The 16,941-nt window shown below is 40.2% G+C and overlaps 1 protein-coding gene across 1 annotated transcript in view; it reads right to left on the reverse strand.

Moving 5' to 3' along the window:
• The window catches only part of LOC141796851 (transcription factor SOX-6-like), a 164,561-nt gene that overhangs the window by 48,258 nt on the left and 99,362 nt on the right, over nucleotides 1–16,941 (reverse strand). Inside the window, exons 6-7 of the mRNA XM_074678135.1 lie at nucleotides 14,874–15,046; nucleotides 10,887–10,955 (exon numbers count right to left, since the gene is read on the reverse strand). Of these exons, the coding sequence (XP_074534236.1) occupies nucleotides 10,887–10,955; nucleotides 14,874–15,046 (242 nt within the window). The remainder of the gene's footprint in view (nucleotides 1–10,886; nucleotides 10,956–14,873; nucleotides 15,047–16,941) is intronic.

The raw sequence follows: 16,941 nt of genomic DNA on the forward strand, positions 1-16,941 counted from the left end.
GTTTCTCTATCTTCTCCTCCATCTCTGCCTTCATGTCATCCCTTTCTCTTCTCTCACTTCAACTTCTCTGTCTCATAAAAACCTCAGTTTTTCCTGTCTCATTCCTCCATTTCCGGAGTAAAACTGTAGCTTCTCAGATAAGTTTAAAGACACAGACGTCACGAAGGTGTCAAAGACTTTTTTTCACCTTCTATTTCCCACTTTTCTGTTTCTTCATTACCAAACTCGTTTTCCTCTGTAAACTCACTTTTTTGGAGCTGTTTGCCCAATTTACTCATTCTGTTTCCATTTCAACTGAAATTAAAAGTCATTGAGGTCAAAAAAAAAAAAAACATGACGCATTTAACCGTCTGTGCTCCACATGGAACAGACCAGCTGTCTGTGTTTCAGACCAATGGTCTGTGCTCAGTGTCACAGAAAGGCTATCTGTGCTCCATGTGGCACAGACATTTGTTCTATGCTACATCCGCTGTCTGTGCTGCAAAATGGCACAAACCAGTTCTCTGTTCTCCACATGGCATGGACTAACTGTCTGTGCTTCACATGGCGTAGACTGTCTTTGCTCCAAATGGCATGGACCAACTGTCTTTGCGTTACATGGCACGGAACAGTTGTCTGTGCTTGATGGCATGGACCAGCTATTCATGCTCCACACTGCCTAGGCTGGCTGTCTATGCTCCAAATGGCACAAACAAGTTTTCTGTCTGTGCTCCACATGGCATGTAACAGTTGTCTGTGCCTTATGGCCCTAAATGGCTAACTGTGCTCCACATGGCATGGACCAGCTGTATGTGCTTGATGGCACTGAATAGCTGTCTGTGCTCCACATGGCATAGATTGGCTGTTTTTGCTTCACATGGCACTGACCAACTGTCTCTGCTTGATGGCATGGACCAACAGTCTGTGCTCCACATGGCATAAACTGGCTGTCACTGCTTCATGGCACAGAATGGTAGTCTTTGCTACACATGGCACAGACTATGGATTTAATGTTTTTTTTTTTTTTTTATTTCAATAACGACTAACTGGCAGTAGGGTTACTAGTATTTTTCTGTTTTACTGTGTGAGAAAATATGTTTTAGCGTAATGCTAGCTTCACCGAGGTTGCAAAGCAATGGCCTCCGTCCATAGACTTTGAAATTCTGCTACAAAAACCGACAGGTTCCACTAACGAGGCTAAGTCAACGTGTCATAGAGTCTGTCGTTAGTCGTTAATCCTCCTGAGCGGTTTAACCACAGTCTATCCAGAGACAACGAACACGCCGCTTTAGCTTTTGTTTGAACAGCTAATACGAGATGTTACCTCTGCTTGTTTACATCAGGGTTATAGAGCATTATAGCATTAAGGGAGTAACCATTTACTTGAGCTACAGCCCCACCTAGAGGAAGGAGACTGTACTAAAGCTAAGTCCTGCTTTATTTCATCTGTTTCTTCCTGAAGCTTCTTCTGATTTCTCGTCTTCCTCCGTCTCTCTTTGTTTTCCTGCTTCGATCCTCCAGATGAAAGCTTGTTGATGCCATTCCTCCGCGTTTCCCTCCGTACCTCCTCTCAATGCCCTCCTCCTCCATTCATCTCCTTTACTGCCAATTCATTAAGCACACTGCCCCCCCACCCCCACCCCCACCCCCGGGACTCTCCATCATTAGAGCCAAACTCACACAATCAGCATGTTGTGTGGTTACACTACTTCTTTGCATTTACGCTGCGTTGTTGGATTAGATGACTGTCCTCTGGGATGTTAATGCGTGTGTGTGTGTGTGTGTGTGTGTGTGTGTGTGTGTGTGTGTGTGTGTGTGTGTGTGTGTGTGTGTGTGAGTGTGTGTGTGTGTGTGTGTGTGAGGTTCAAAGAGCATGACTAAACAGAGAGAGGGATGTAGAGAGGCAGAGATGAATTGGACCGTCTTTGACTCCAGCAGTTTTGCTGCCGAGCTGAGAAATGAGACAGAAGAGCATCAACAGGAAATTAACGGAGGACAAATTTGATAATTGATTTATCGTTTAAACCATTTAGGAAGTAAAAGAATTTCCTGGATCCAGATTTTCTGATCTAAAGATAAACCTTACAGAGGAATATTTCTGGGTTATCCGTTCGAGCTTTGGGAACAGCTCATTGTTTTTTTAAACTCCTAATGCTGCGATCTTTGAAGAGCTGTGCTCAGATCTCACACGCTTTCTCAGATCCTGCAAATAAAACATCAAAATGAGAATATCTGAGCAGAAAAAAGCAAACGTACACATCAAACAGTAAGAACGGCCTTGTTTCAGCGTCTCTGAGCTGTTTGTCGTAACTGTTCAGTTTTTTCTTCCACAAAGAGAAATCCATGTTGAACAATAATGCTCTGTTATTCCCTGAGGAATATGAGCGCTCTGTCTGAATCACATTAAGATCTTTCTATTAAATAATGACATGCCTTGTGTGGAGAGTCACATTTTTATCTCCAACGGTTCAGACGAGGGTCACAGTGTAAGAAGTCATCGTCTGCACAGCATGAAGTGAACCATCGTCTCCATCAGAGGTCTGCAACCTCTGCTTTAATAAGAGCCAGTTCACCTCAGCTCACCTGGATCAAAGTCATTCAGGAGCCACAAAATCTACTTTATCTTCACTATAAAGACAAAAATATGGAAAAAAAATTCTACACTGTTAAAACCTAGAGAAGAAATATCTAACCCAAAATATTTTTGTTAATTTATGAATTCATATATATAGTTTTTTTTTAAATATTATTATTTCTAATAAATTCGCAGATATTTTTTTTCTTTCTTTTTTCTTTTCTTTTTTTTTTGCAAATATTCAAATGTTTTAAAATTAGGAAAAAAAGATGGAAAATGTCAAAAACATTTAAATAAAAAAAGCAAAGCAAAAAATTAAATAGGTTTTGAAATTTTAAAGCGTGCAAAAATAAAAAATGGGAATTTTAAGAAACTTACAAAAAAATATGATTTTTTTTTAAGGAATTTTATTTTTTTTTATTTTTTTTAAATCTTGAAAAAAATATAACAAATAAATAAATAAATAAATAAATAAATTTATGAGGAGGTGGAGTGGGGCGCCATCCTGCTCAAGTTTTGCTTGTTTCTGTTCACAAGAAGAGTCTGATGAAGAAGAGTCTTTTTTTTGCAAATATTTAAAAATTTTAAAAATAGAAAAAATAGATGGAAAAATGTCAAAATCATTTAATAAAAAATTGCAAAAATTTAAATTTTTTTCAAAGTTTCAGTGTCAGTGCTCCACTGGCTGTCTGTGCTCCACATAGCACAAACTATCTGTGCCTCACATGGCATAGGCCATGTATAGGAAAATGTTAAATAAAATTAAAATAAAATTCCAAAAAATGCAAAAAATTAAAAAGTTTTTGAAAATTTCAAAAAGTGCAAACATAAAAAATGGGTATTTTAAAATTGTACAAAAAACACGCCTTTTTAAAAAATATATATATATTATTTTATAAATCTTGAAAAGAACAAAAATTAAAAACAAAAATAAAATAAATAAAATAAAATAAATGTATGAGGAGGTTGAGCAAGTTTTGCTTGTTTCTGTTCACAAGACGAGTCTGATGTAAGCTCAAATCTAGGCAAGAATCTGTTTAAGTACAGTATCCAAGTACAAATATTACTTCCACCAAGCTGGGGTCTGAGGCTGTAACCAAAGATAAGTAAAAAAAAATCACATGTACATATTTTTAGAGTGAGCTCAGGGTGAGTGGTGAGTGGAGCAACCTGCGAAAATTCTCACCACTCCTCACTCACGGTTTCCAAAACTCGCAACAAAAATTACTGACAACACTGGAAGGAGGTTTTTATCCTTATTTCACTGAGACATTTTTACAGCGCTGTACTTAAACCAAACAGGATTTTCAGTTGGTATTTCCTCATCAACAGACAGTAACTTTTTACAGTGTAGAGAGCCCTGATTGGTCAGTGAGGCTCAACTTCTCCTGGAGTTTATGACGTCACGTTTGGGAGCACGACGTGTCAAACATCTGCATCATCCACAATAAGCTTTGTTCAGTGAGCACGCAGGGACATGTGTTCATCACCTGACCAACACACACACACACACACACACACACACACACACACACACACACACACACACACACACACACACACACACACACACACACACACACACACACACACACACAGGGAGCTCAGAGTCTTTCTGAGTCTTTCCCAAAAACACAAACTGCCCGACGTCTTAATACAGAGAGAAATCAGAATAAAGAGAAAATGAAACAGTCAGTGTGTTCGTAAGAAAAAGGGGAGAAGGAGGAGAAGGAGAGGAGGAGAAGGAGGAGGGGGAGAGGAGAGGAGAGGAGAGGAGTGGGGGTGTTGTCGGTGTGGAGGGTTATGGAGTGGGACAAAATGCTCCCATTCATTGTATTCCTGTGGGAACACTGGGACTGACTGGGGCTGCTTCACCAGCGCAAACACACAAAGATCTTCTTTTACCGTGGGGGGGGCCTCTCTGCTCAGACCCTAAGAAAACACAGGGGCCCCTTCCTCTAACTGCCCACCAGACACACCGACATACACACCCAGGCTCAAGGAGCACACACTCACACACACACACACACACACACACAGAATTAATGGTGCTGTTGTGAGGGTTCAGGGGCAATGAGTGCGTATGTGGTGAATATGTTTATATGTGTGTGTTTGGTGTGTGTGTGTGTGTGTGTGTGTGTGTGTGTGTGTGTGTGTGTGTGTGTGTGTATTGGGGAGGAATAAAGAAGTGTCTGATTGTGCAGGTACACACACACACGACGTCCAGGCTGTTGATTCACACCCTCCATCTCTGACTTCCTGTTTTAACTTCCTGTTTAATGATACCAACGACGACAGAAGGTACTGGTTCTTTAGAGGTTCCTGGTCCGATTGCAGAACATGTCCCACTTTCTTTCTTTGATGGGAAAATTCCAGATCAATACATTTCCAAACGTTGGGCACAAACAGGAAGTGGACTAACATTCCTGGACACCACGGGGTACCATCTTTGATGAGGAACTCTTCTTTGATTCAAACACTGACACCATCTGCTGAAAGGCCAATCAGAGACTGTTCTTCTTGAGAAGGCTTAGGACTTTTATATTGGCAAACCTCTGAATCCATTTTAACTTTGGTGATGATCTGCTGGATCGGTTACCTCAGTATTGTGAACACAAACAGGCCGGGGAATGCAAAGCCAAACTCTGCTGAAAGATAGTCAGCATTGACTTGAACGTCTCGGCCATCGGCCATGTCTTTCAAGCAAGAGCCACTCGAAAGGGAGAGGCCATCTTGGAAGGCCAATTAAGCCTGATCCTGTTTATGTGTCCACAGCCAACCACACTTCCTTGTGGTAGGCGGCATGTAAGCTGGGGGCCGATAGCTGTGTCAGTTACACAATAGTGTGACACCCTAGTAGCACAACAGTGTGCCAAGCTAATAAAGGAATTTGCTAAATTTATGAAAATAAAAAAATTTGCAAATTTTTTTTTAAAGAAATGAAATTTAAACAATGTACAAACTTTGAAAAAACTTTGCAAAATTAAAAAAAAATCAAAACTATACCAAAATTTCATGAATTTGCAAAAAAAGAAAAGAAAATGCAATTTAAAAAAAAATTTAAAAAAAGCTTTTTTTCCCAAAACATTAAAATTAATAATTTGCAAAAAGTTGAAAAAATAATTAAATTTAAAAAAATGCAATATTCTAAAAACAATGCAGTATCTTTGAAAATGGTAATATATTTTTTCTAAATTAAAATAAAAAATGTAAAAAACAAAAAAATTGTCAACTTTAAAAAAATTGCAAAAATTTCATTTTTTCTTAGAAAAATCTCGTTAAATTTGAAACCTTTATATCGAGGGGAGTTGCTTATTTAGTTTAATATCCTCTGTAAGAAAAAGCTAAATGAAGCCAAGCCCCCACTTAAAGTCCCTGTGAGGACCACCGGTGTGGTGGGGGTTGCAGTGACACCTGTGGCCAGAGTTGGTAGTGTTCCATGACCTTAAAGCCCTGACTCATACCAAGGCGTGCATTTGATCTACTTTACGACTTGACTTCTTTTGTTCAAGACAATTTTTCCCAGGATGCAAAGTGACGCTTGTATTTGTCCCAAGAAGAGCGCGGCGTCGTCCCCATGCCAGAGGAGTCTCTCATGTTTTGGCTGCAGCTTACACGTTAAGTACACAAACACACCCTCTGTGTGTTCAGCTCCTTCACTGCACCGCTTCCCCCTCTGAGCGCAGGCTGCGAGGTAATTGAAGAGTTACTGTCTGCTCGTAGCGTAATGCACAGGTTCATACAGCGGAGTGAGGCTGTTGCAGAGTCAAAAGTTAGCCATTCTCCATAGCTGCTGCGTCCAATCCACATTAGGAGCCCTCCACAGCTTTCCGAGTCATTGTGTCTGCAGCTGGATGTGCTGACGTAGGAGCTGCCTGTCCATCCAACTGCCATTTGCCTGCTCCATTAGCTCTTATGCATGTGTGTGTTAGTGTGTGTGTGTGTGTGTGTGTGTGTGTTAGTGTGTGTGTGTGTGTGTGTGTGTGTGTGTTAGTGTGTAGGGGGGGGAGTATTGTGTTTCTGCTTGTTTGTCTTAACCCAGATTTAGCAGCCCAGGCTATTCAGAGGCTAAGCTAACGTCAGCAGCGCTTTATTGACGAGAGGAAAGCTTCAGCTTTGATTCAGAGTTACAGAGAGGAGAGAGGTGAGATGATGTTAACGAGTTTACCTGAGTCACTTTAAAACTAACCTCTCGTTAAATCAGGACAACCCTGACCTAAACAGGCACGTCTGATCAGTCTGTTTGGAAACCACGTCCTCGTCTTCCTCACCAGTGGTCTTCTTTGATTTACAAACCGTATTTCCTGGACTATGAGTGGCACTTCTTCCCCCGTTTGGATGGTTCTGTGTTTTATTGTGAGGGGTGGCTGGTACATCAAATTAACGAGGTGCTGTGTCACTCTAATGGAGAAAGATCAGTGAATTCAAACATCAGGAATATTGATGAGGGAGTATCTCCACAGTCCAGACGGCACTGTGCGATGACAGAGGCTCTAATTTCCAGGTGTTTAGCGCCTGAAAACACGATTTAGAGAAGTTAAAGTTCACTCACGTCTTCTTTGCTCTTTAGGGACAATTTTGGGGGATTTGAGTCGCAAACTAGCAACAAAACTCCTTTTTAGAGTGAGGATGTTTCTCTGATTCAAGCTCACACTGCACCAAGAGAAACGAAACTGAAACTTAACTATGGTCACAGGAAAGAGGAGCTGTAAGAAAAATATTCAGACCTCCAGATATACTGTAAACAAACCAAATCATCCTAAATAAATATGACTCACAGTCCAGTTTGACTTATTTTTCCTCTTCATGGCACTTTTTGGACTGATGGCACCTATAGTCCGGAAAATACGGTAATCTACTGTAGTCTGGCACAGACAAGGGGTCTACAACCTTTACTTTCATGGGAGCCATTTTTCCTCAGCTCACCTGGATTAAAGTCATTCAGGAGACACAAAATCTACTTTATCTTCACTATAAAGACAAAAAAGTGGATAAAACTCTAATAAGCAAATGCAAATGTGGTGTCTTAGTTTATTATTTTATCAAATTATCAGAAACTTCAAAGCATTGATATTTTGTAAAATTTGTGATATTAAAAATGTCCAAAATTTGCAAAAAAAAAAAAAAAACCTCATTGTCTTACCATAACTGCAAAAATGATTTTTAAAAAAATAAAATTTTGAAACAATTTTAAAAGAAATTTTGAAATTTTAAACACTTGCAAAATAACTTAACCTTGCAAAAATTAAATAAAAAAATTGAAATAAAAAAAATGAAGAAATGGGAAATTTGCAAAACAAAGCATCTTTTGAATTTTTTAAATAATTGCAAAAGTTTTCTGGTTTCCAAAAAAATTCAAAAATATAAAATTATTTTTGTAATTTCAAAAATGTGCAAAATTTTTAAAAAATGAAATTTTGAAACATTTGCAAGCATATAGAAATGAAAAAATTGCAAAAAAAAAAAAAAAGTTAAAAAATAAAAATAAAAATTGAAATTTCAAAACATTACCAAAAAATTCAAATGATTTGAAATTTCAAAAAGTTGGAATTTAAAAAAAAAAAAAAAAAATCATTTTATAAACATTTTTCAAGATTACTTCAATTTGATAATTTATATTTAAAATATTGCCCAACTCTTATTTTTTTGGTTATTTCCTAATGTCCTTAAATTAAAAATAAAATAAAATAAAATAAAATCAGTATTTTCTTCCAGATTAGTCTTTTTGTAGATGCAGTTATCTTCCCAGGGCTGTAAAACTTGATATTTTTTTAAAGCTACAAGGAGCCACTGCAAATGAGTCAAAGAGCCACATGAGGCTCCAGAGCCGCAGGTTGAAGACCGTTGGTTTAGACAAAATCAGGCCACGGGAACCATGCACTAAAAGTTCCTGGCCCCAGTGGTTGAAAAGTACCAAAAGATATTTTTCTTGAGCCAGTTTGACGTCAAACTCTGGATGATCTTCAAACCAAAATCCTGAATCTTTATCAAGACAAACTCTGGATAAGTGGCCTGTCAACAGGGGGCAGCGCTCTGTGATCAGGACAAACACGAGGAGAAAACAACACGGGACCAAACTGGAAATAAAAACAGAGAGATGGAAATGTTCAGGGACGAAGAGGAGGAGACAGAGGAGTTATAAACGAAGAACAGAGGGAGGAGGAGGAGGAGGAGGAGGAGGCGTGCGGCTTTGCAGTCATTAATTAGCCTGTTAGCTCGGGCCCGCGCGGTGCGGTCAGGGCCTGCGCCTCTGTGGGCCCGAAGGAAATGGGCCACATATGAGAGCCATTACAGGGACCGGCTTAACAAAGACACAGGCCTGTCAGCCAGCAGGCTGGGCCGGGCCGCTGGGTGTGTGTGTGTGTGTGTGTGAGTGTGTGTGTGTGTGTGTGTGTGTGAGATTCTTTATCAACCATCTTTATGTTTTCATGTTCAGGGTGTTACAATCAGAGCTTCTTCATTATATAGTATTGTCTTCACTTGTTTCTGTGTGTGTGTGTGTGTGTGTGTGTGTGTGTGTGTGTGTGTGTGTGTGTGTGTAACTATATCTATCAGTCAGGGTCTAGGGAAGCCTTCCTTTAACCCGTAGTCGTCCCCTGCTGGCTCTCCACACCATTTAAAACCACATGACAGGAAACCTGGGTCACTTTGAACTCTGCCTCCTACCTACCCCCCCCCCCCCTCGCCATCCTCGCCGACCTTGCCGCTCTGCCCCTCCCCCCCCCTTCAAAAACATCCCAATCACCCCAAACAGAAAGACACAATCTGAGCGTCTCTGTTTCTCCATCTCTGCTCGTAAATCTGAAACTTTTCAGACGCTGATCCATAAAAGTTTGAGAACGCGACGACGAGCCGTAAAATTATCGCTCATTAATCGCAGCAGGATGGAGAAACAGACGGCGTGCCTGCTCCTCCTTCAGCCTGATTCAGAGGTTTTCCATGAATAAAGACGTGGGAGCTCTTTCTCCCGGTGAACAGTAGCAGTTGGTCCGTTCCTCTGAGGCTCGGCCTGCGAGGAGCTCAGGTCTGGGTCTGATAAGTGGAAACAGACCGGCGCGGCGCTGCCTGTGTGTTTAAAGCCAACACACATCCGACACAGCGTAAACAGGCTGTACCCCGGTGACTGCGCCCTGGAGCACAGCCATAATAACTCTCAGCATATGCTCGGCTTGTTGTTCACTAACGTTTGTTTGGGAAATCACAACATGCAGCTGTTACATCTCAGCACAACTGCTGCAGGTCTGCGCCGCGCAGCGCACGGTGACTTTAATTCACACAGAAAAGACGTGTGAGAGCGAGCGGAGGTTACAGCAGACGCTTCACATGATAACACGCCGCTCTCAGGAACTATTTCTGCCCAGCCCTTCATCCTCCAAACCAAACACGACACAGGATCCCTGCCTCGCAGCGGGGAGCGCCAGGATCCAGTACGAGCGCCAGGTTTTTATGGCCGCGCTCCCCTGGGGCTCCGAGGACTAATGAAGTCCGATCCGAGCTTTATTAAGATCCAAGGGTGGGACCCCGCAGTAAAAAAAGGAGAGAAGAAGAAGAGGAGGAGGGGGAGAACAAGCCCTGGTTAACTAGATCTCCTCGTGTGTGTGTGTGTGTGTGTGTGTGTGTGTGTGTGTGTGTGTGTGAGCTGGGTAAGTCTGAACACATCCACTCAGCAGCAGATCTAATTCAGCTTCATTTCAAACACTCAGAAAAACAAAGCAGTGAGAATCAAGCTGGAGGAGCGCCACGGCGTGCACGTGCAGCGGCGCCGGCTCCCTCGCTAACCTCGCAGCTGGCGGCGATTTGACTCCGTGAAACAATCGTTTAACGACAGAAAAACACACAGCTTCTGTATCTCTGAAGCTTCCTGTCACAAAAAGCTGCAGCGACGATAAACAGAGCTGAGGAGGAGACACACGTCTGATAAACAGAGCGCTGCAAGAAGCCCCAGAGGATGCTGGGATATCGATCCCTGTGTGACCAATGCAACGCTTAATGATCCGGCCATAACCAGGGCAATTACTGGATCACCGCTGCGTGGGAGTGTGTGTGTGTGTGTGTGTGTGGTGTAACAGTGGAAGCTGGAAAGGTCACGACCTCTGGAGACGGCGCTCGTTGTTTCCCCGATCAGAACCGATCCGATAATAACGGAGGAGGAAAGAGGACAATTATCAGCTGCTGCTCACACACACAAACAGGAAGAGGGACAGAGGTGAGGACGGAGGAGTGAGGAGGCATGAATGAGGTGAGAGTGTGTGTGTGTGAGAGTGTGTGTGTGTGTGAGAGTGTGTGTGTGAGAGTGTGGGTGTGTAGCTGGAAAGGTGTGCCGCTCTCTCACCTGGATCTGTTGTTGGAGAATGTTGATCTTGTGCTGCTGCTGCAGGAGCTGCTGCTGCTGTCTGGCAATCTGAACACACACACACACACACACACACACACACACACACAAACACACACACACACATACAAACACACACACAAACACACACACACACATACAAACACACACACAAACACAGAGAGGAAAAAATAAAACATTAATTATCTTCGTTAACAGACAAACACTCTACACTAACGTTTTCCAACCAGTGTCTCCTCGTAGCTTTAAAAAATATGGTTAAAATAAAGAAATGTTATTTTTATCTTACAGAGAGTTTTGATGATTAAAGACACTGACACTAGCAGAGAACAAAAAATGATGATTTAAGTGATATAATCAATATTCATGTTATCAAATTGAAGCATATGTCTTAAAAAAAAAAAATCCAAATTTTTTTTAAAAAATCTATTATTTATTTTTTAAATTAATTTCAGATTAACTTAAACTTTTAAACTTTTTTTCAAATTTTAAAGAATCCTTTCAATGTTAAAAATTTAAAAAATTGTGCAAATTTTGGAAATTACAAGTGTTTTTAACTTTTTAAAACTTTTAAAATTTTTATATTTTTTAAAGTAAATTCAATTTATGAAATTACTAATATTTTTATATATATATATTTTATATATATTTTGTTTGCAAATGATTTTGGAAATTTCAGAACGCTGAAATTCTTGTAAATTTTGAAAATTTCCAATTTTAAGGGGAGAAAATTTGCAAATATTTTAAAATTTCAATTTTTTGTAGTTTTTGCATTCTTTTGATTTTTCTTTTGTAAAATTTTTGTGATTACAGAATTTTTTGAAAATTATAAGAATTTTTTAAATGTCAAAAAATATTTCAATTTTTTAAATAAAAAATAAATCTTGAAAATTTTGGAAAATTCCTATTTTTTGGGGGGATAGATGAAGCATTTTTTAAAATAAATTTTGAGCTTTTTGCAAGTTATTGAAAATATTTATATTTTCAAATATTTTTGCAAAACTAATAAAAAATAAAAACCTAAGGCACCTCATGAACGATTTCCTCATGCAAAAAAATCCCTTTTAGATAATTATTCACTAGATTTTAGCTACGTTTAGAATTTTATCCACTTTATAGTCTCCATTGAGAAGAAAAAGTCGATTTTGTGGCTCCTTAAATGACTTTAACCCAGGTGATCTGAGGCTTAAAGGTTGCTGACCTCTGTTTTTCCTCCCTTAGAGCCGTATTCTTCTTCTTTTTGACTTGTTGCTCAAACAGCTGTGAAATGAGAGTGGAGGAGGACCTGTTGCTGTTCATTGAGCGTTTAACCCCAGGAGCAGCAGAGAAAGTCAGAGATAATCCTGCAGCAGAGGTCAAAGACGCAGCTCTGGTTGGAGCTGATGAGGCGGCGGCGCAGCGGCAGAGAGTGAGGCGTCTGTTTGACCTCCGATTCTTATCTCAAAGCGCCTCAGCGCCGTGTGATGGATGCTACAAGGAATCAACGCCATTAGCAGCGTGAGAGTTCCTGAACAAGTCCCTGAGCTGACACTTCATCTGAGTGATTGACATGTTTACCAGGTTACCCAGCATGCCTCAAGAACTCAACGCCATCCCGCCTCCGCTCGGGAGCAGGAGGAGCGATCGTTTTCCTCCTTCGTTGATCTGAAAACGCCTCATAAAAAACATCTGAAGCCAAAAGTTAAAGGCCCAGGCCCAGAGGTTAACGCTCTTAAAGGGGCAGCGCGTCAACATCAAGCCCCGCCCACTCTGACTCAGAAGAGTCAGGCAGCTGCGTCTCCTTTCTCTTAAGGAGCCGTTTAGTGTATTTATTCTGAAGTGTAATTACAGGCTGCTGAATGGGAGGCGGCGCCCCATTTGCACACATGTCATATTTCATTAAAGGCAGATTTCTCGGGGTTTGTCTGCGGGGCATTATCCTATCAAGTCTCAACAGCCGAATGACTGGCTGATACTGGAATCTGTCTCTGCTTTCAGCCTCTCCATCCTTTGTGCAGCCCACAGAGGAGGAATGTGTTGTGATGGGAGGTGTGGACTTGTCCAAACAGAGCCGCTCGTACGTCGAGCTGCAGAGAAACAAAGAGCTGCTCACCTCCACGCTGCTAAGTGACTCTGTGTTTTCCTCTGTCACACTCTGTGTTCTCTGTCCAACACCTGACGCTTCAGACACTTCACCACCACAACAACAACAACTAATTATCTCTGACTGATAAACAAACAGCAGGAGGATGGACACAAAACAAGGGACAAGACCAGAGCAGAGACCAGAGACATAACCAGAGACAAGACCAGAGGTTCAAGTCCCTGGGTCCACCCCCTTTTCTAAATCCATCCCCAGCAGGTAAACAAGTTAATGACAGTCTGTAAATAATAAAAAAGACAATATTGTTAGCGTAGGGATAGGGATCTTGCAAAAAAAAAAAAAAGATTCATGTTTTTTTTTATTTATGTATTTTTTTCAATTTGAAAATATTTAAAAAATAAAAAAATATTGTAATGTCATAAATCTGATTAATTTACAGAATTTATATTTCAATAAGTTTCAATATTTAAAAAAAAAAAAAACATTAAAGTTGTGCAATTTTTTATTAAAAATTAGATTCAAAAAAGTGCAATTATTTGCTAAAAGTACAAGACTTTAGAATTTATTTTTTCAAATTTCACAAAGTTGTTAAAAAAATTAAAAATAAATATTGAAATTTTAAAAACTTAGTAAGTTTTAAAAAAAATGTGCAAAATTTATATTTACATAAGTTTTGATATTTTTCAAAAACATTTAAATAATACAATTCAAAAAATGTGAAAATATTTGCTCAAAGTCCTTAGATTTTTTTTTCTTTCCCAAAATTTAATAAAGTTGCAAAAAAAAAATTGTGAAAATTTGGTAAGTTTAAAAAAAACAGTAAAATAAAAAAATAGATTTGAAATAATTTTCAAAATTTGTAGAGATTCAAATAATTTTAAAAATTGCAAAAATTTTAAAATGTTTGCAAGACCTTAAAAAAAATTTGGATTTTTTTTCCTTAATCTGCAAAAATGTCCAAAATTTAAAATTATAAAAATGAAAGCTTAATTGCAGGACGTGATTCATTTTTGTTTCAAGAAACAATTTTATTTAGTGTAAGTGTCTTTAATCATCAATACCTGGGGTAAAAAAAAATAAAAAACTACTCATTTCCATAAAATGTTTTAAAGCTAAAAGGAGCCACAGGTTGACGACCTTTGCTCTATAATCTGAAAAAAAGTAAATTTTAAAGCTCCTGTGAAGAAATTTTAACTGGTTGTGAAACACATAAAAACTGAAACTGACAAATCTTAACGAGGTAAAAAAGCAAACAGGCCGTTAGCAGCTGACAGAAAAGGTTCATACTGTGGTTTTAAAGGCTGAGGGAGGGGGTAGGTGAAGTGTCACATAATGACCTTACGCTAAAGGAACTCCCTGATTTTATGTTTTCAAGCTCAAATTTTCACAATGAGGACAAAACTAGTTGAAATAGCTTAAAAAGAGTGTTACGGTCCACAAGTCCTCGCTGGAGCTTTAACGTCCTTTAAACGTACTTTAAAAGTGTAAAAATAAAAAGAGAACTTCATCAGAAATCTTAAGCCTCCTTTTCCTCCAGCTTGAAGCAGACGGAGCTGGAGAGCATCACTTCCTCACATTAAGCAGATTTAGCATGAGGTAACGGACTATTCTGATCCAAACACAGGAGGTCGGTCAGGTCAGGACCTGCTGTGTGACCCGTGAGCAGTTAGCGGCTAACGCTCAGAGCTGTCTGCTAACTGAGGCGGGCGGAGAGTCTGAGCGCAGGTTCCTCCTCCTCCGTAAAACTCTCTGACCTGAAGAATCTTTAAAACACGGCGTGTGACGAGCGGACAAACTGAAACAGCCTCACAATCTGCTCCTCAGTAAACATTTAGAAAAATAACAACACGTTTTCCTCCTGGGCTCGTTAATCGCTGCGTTACCTGCTCCTGCTGCTGGCGGGCCAGCTCCATCTGCTGTCTCTGCTTCTCCAGCTGTGAGGCGGCCATCTTTTTCTGCTCGTCGTGGGCCGAGAGGAGCTGCTCCCGCAGACTGATCAGCTGACCGATCATGGTGGACAGTTGGCGCTCCTTCTCCTCCAAAGACTCCGGCGTACCTGCAGGAGATCCAGACAGGAGAAGGAGAAGGAGGAGAAGGAGGAGGAGGAGGAGGAGGAGAAGGGGTTAATGTCACACTCACTGGAGACTGAAACCACGTTTCTGACAGGTTTCCTCTTCCTCCTAAATCCTCCAAACTGCTCAGAGTGAAGTTTCTTAAAAAGCTGAACCAACCTGGCAGCCTCTCAGACCCCCCTCCACCACCACCACCTTCCCATAAATCATCAGACGTGTGGTAACACCTCTCCTCCTATTATCTCCTGTCTTGCCTCTGCGTGTCGTGGGTGTTTGTGTTTTAGTGTTGGCACCACGGGACAATAAAAACACTTAGAGTTCACCTCTGGAAACCAGCAGCTGTTACAGCCTCTGTCAGCTGTGGTTTAACATTCCTGCAGCTTCTCCTCCATCTCCTCCATCACCTCCATCAGCTCCATCGCTTCACAGCCAGCACCAACACTTCACAGAAACTCAATGTTCACAATCACACGCTGTAACCTGGATCTCCTCTGACACGTTCAGCTGAAGGTCCCCAGTTTACAGGGTCACTCTTTAAACTGGAACACCCGGAGCTGACAGACACATTCACACCATTGGTTAGGGGTAGGAGGGACTAGCTGCTCCACCAATCAGAACGCTCAGCTTACAGGCCCCTCCCCCTAAAGATCCTGGACATCTGGCCTGGTCTTTTCCAGGGGTGGATCTGATAAATCAGGACTACATTTCCACCCTAGACCTGGTTCTGACTGTAGCTAAGGTGGCGTAAGGCATAGAGGTAAGGTTAGGTGGTGGTACAGCCTGGTTCGAAAAACGTCTCCTGTCGGAGTCACTTATTTTACCGCCGGCTCCCACTGTACGGGGGTGAATCTATTTCTAACTCGGCCGTTCAGAGGATATCAAGATCCTGACATCGCCCAATCAGAGGCACAGCTGAGGGTCACGTGACCGACAGGTGCCCTATGGCTGTACGCGAAGCCCTTGCCGCTACCAATTTGGCCGCTATAGCCGATCTGCTTCATTTTTCGTTTCAGAAATCGACGGGTGATGTCGGGGAGACTACGTCCATGTTTTATAGAGTCTATGATGGAAAAGTGATGTTCATGAGCTCCAGAAAAATAATAATAATAATAATAATGATAATAATAATAATAATAATAAAATAATAATAATGATAATAATAATGATAATAAAATAATAATAATGATAATAATAATAATAAAATAATAATAATAATAATAATAATGATAATAATAAAAATAAAACAGGGCAACAAAGTTCTTTTCAATTCGAAAAAAATAAAATGAAATCAGAGAAATGTGAGGAAAACCAGATTGATACTGCAAAATCAATAAAATAAAAAAAACTAAAAACCAGCTCTAAATAAGAAAAAGAAAATGAAACTTCAGCATTTCCAGGAACAAAACAAGTTCAGAAAAAATCTTTTGCAAAAACCCAGAGATAAAAAATATGGACAAAGAGTCTTCCTGAGGTGGTGAGCTCTGAGGGTAAAGGTCAAAGGTCACCTTTGGGACAGAGCAAAGCTTTGGCTGAGGAGCTCATGTTACAACTGGGCACAAACAGGGATACACTAATCCAACGTTTCTGGTTCTGATACTGATACCGATCGGATCAGACTGGTTATGTTTTGGGTAAAAGGCAAAAAAAATGAGTTTATGGAATCACTGAAGTTAATATTTATTAAAACTATTAAATAATACATGTTTAGCAGCAAAACAAAACTTCAGAATTTAAAGAAAATAATATTTAGTGTTAAACTTTTTCACCATGTAGACGGAGACGCAGCAAAAAAAAAAACAAAAACAAAGAAAAAGCATCAGAGGAAACATTTCAAATCAAGAAGCCAAGAGCGCAGGTATAAAAAATAAAAAAAAAAGGC

Source organism: Halichoeres trimaculatus, unplaced genomic scaffold (genome assembly GCF_033239565.1).
Source record: "Halichoeres trimaculatus isolate MK-OKI-2021-1 unplaced genomic scaffold, fHalTri1.1 fHalTri1_scaffold_10, whole genome shotgun sequence".
Lineage (NCBI taxonomy): Eukaryota > Metazoa > Chordata > Actinopteri > Labriformes > Labridae > Halichoeres > Halichoeres trimaculatus.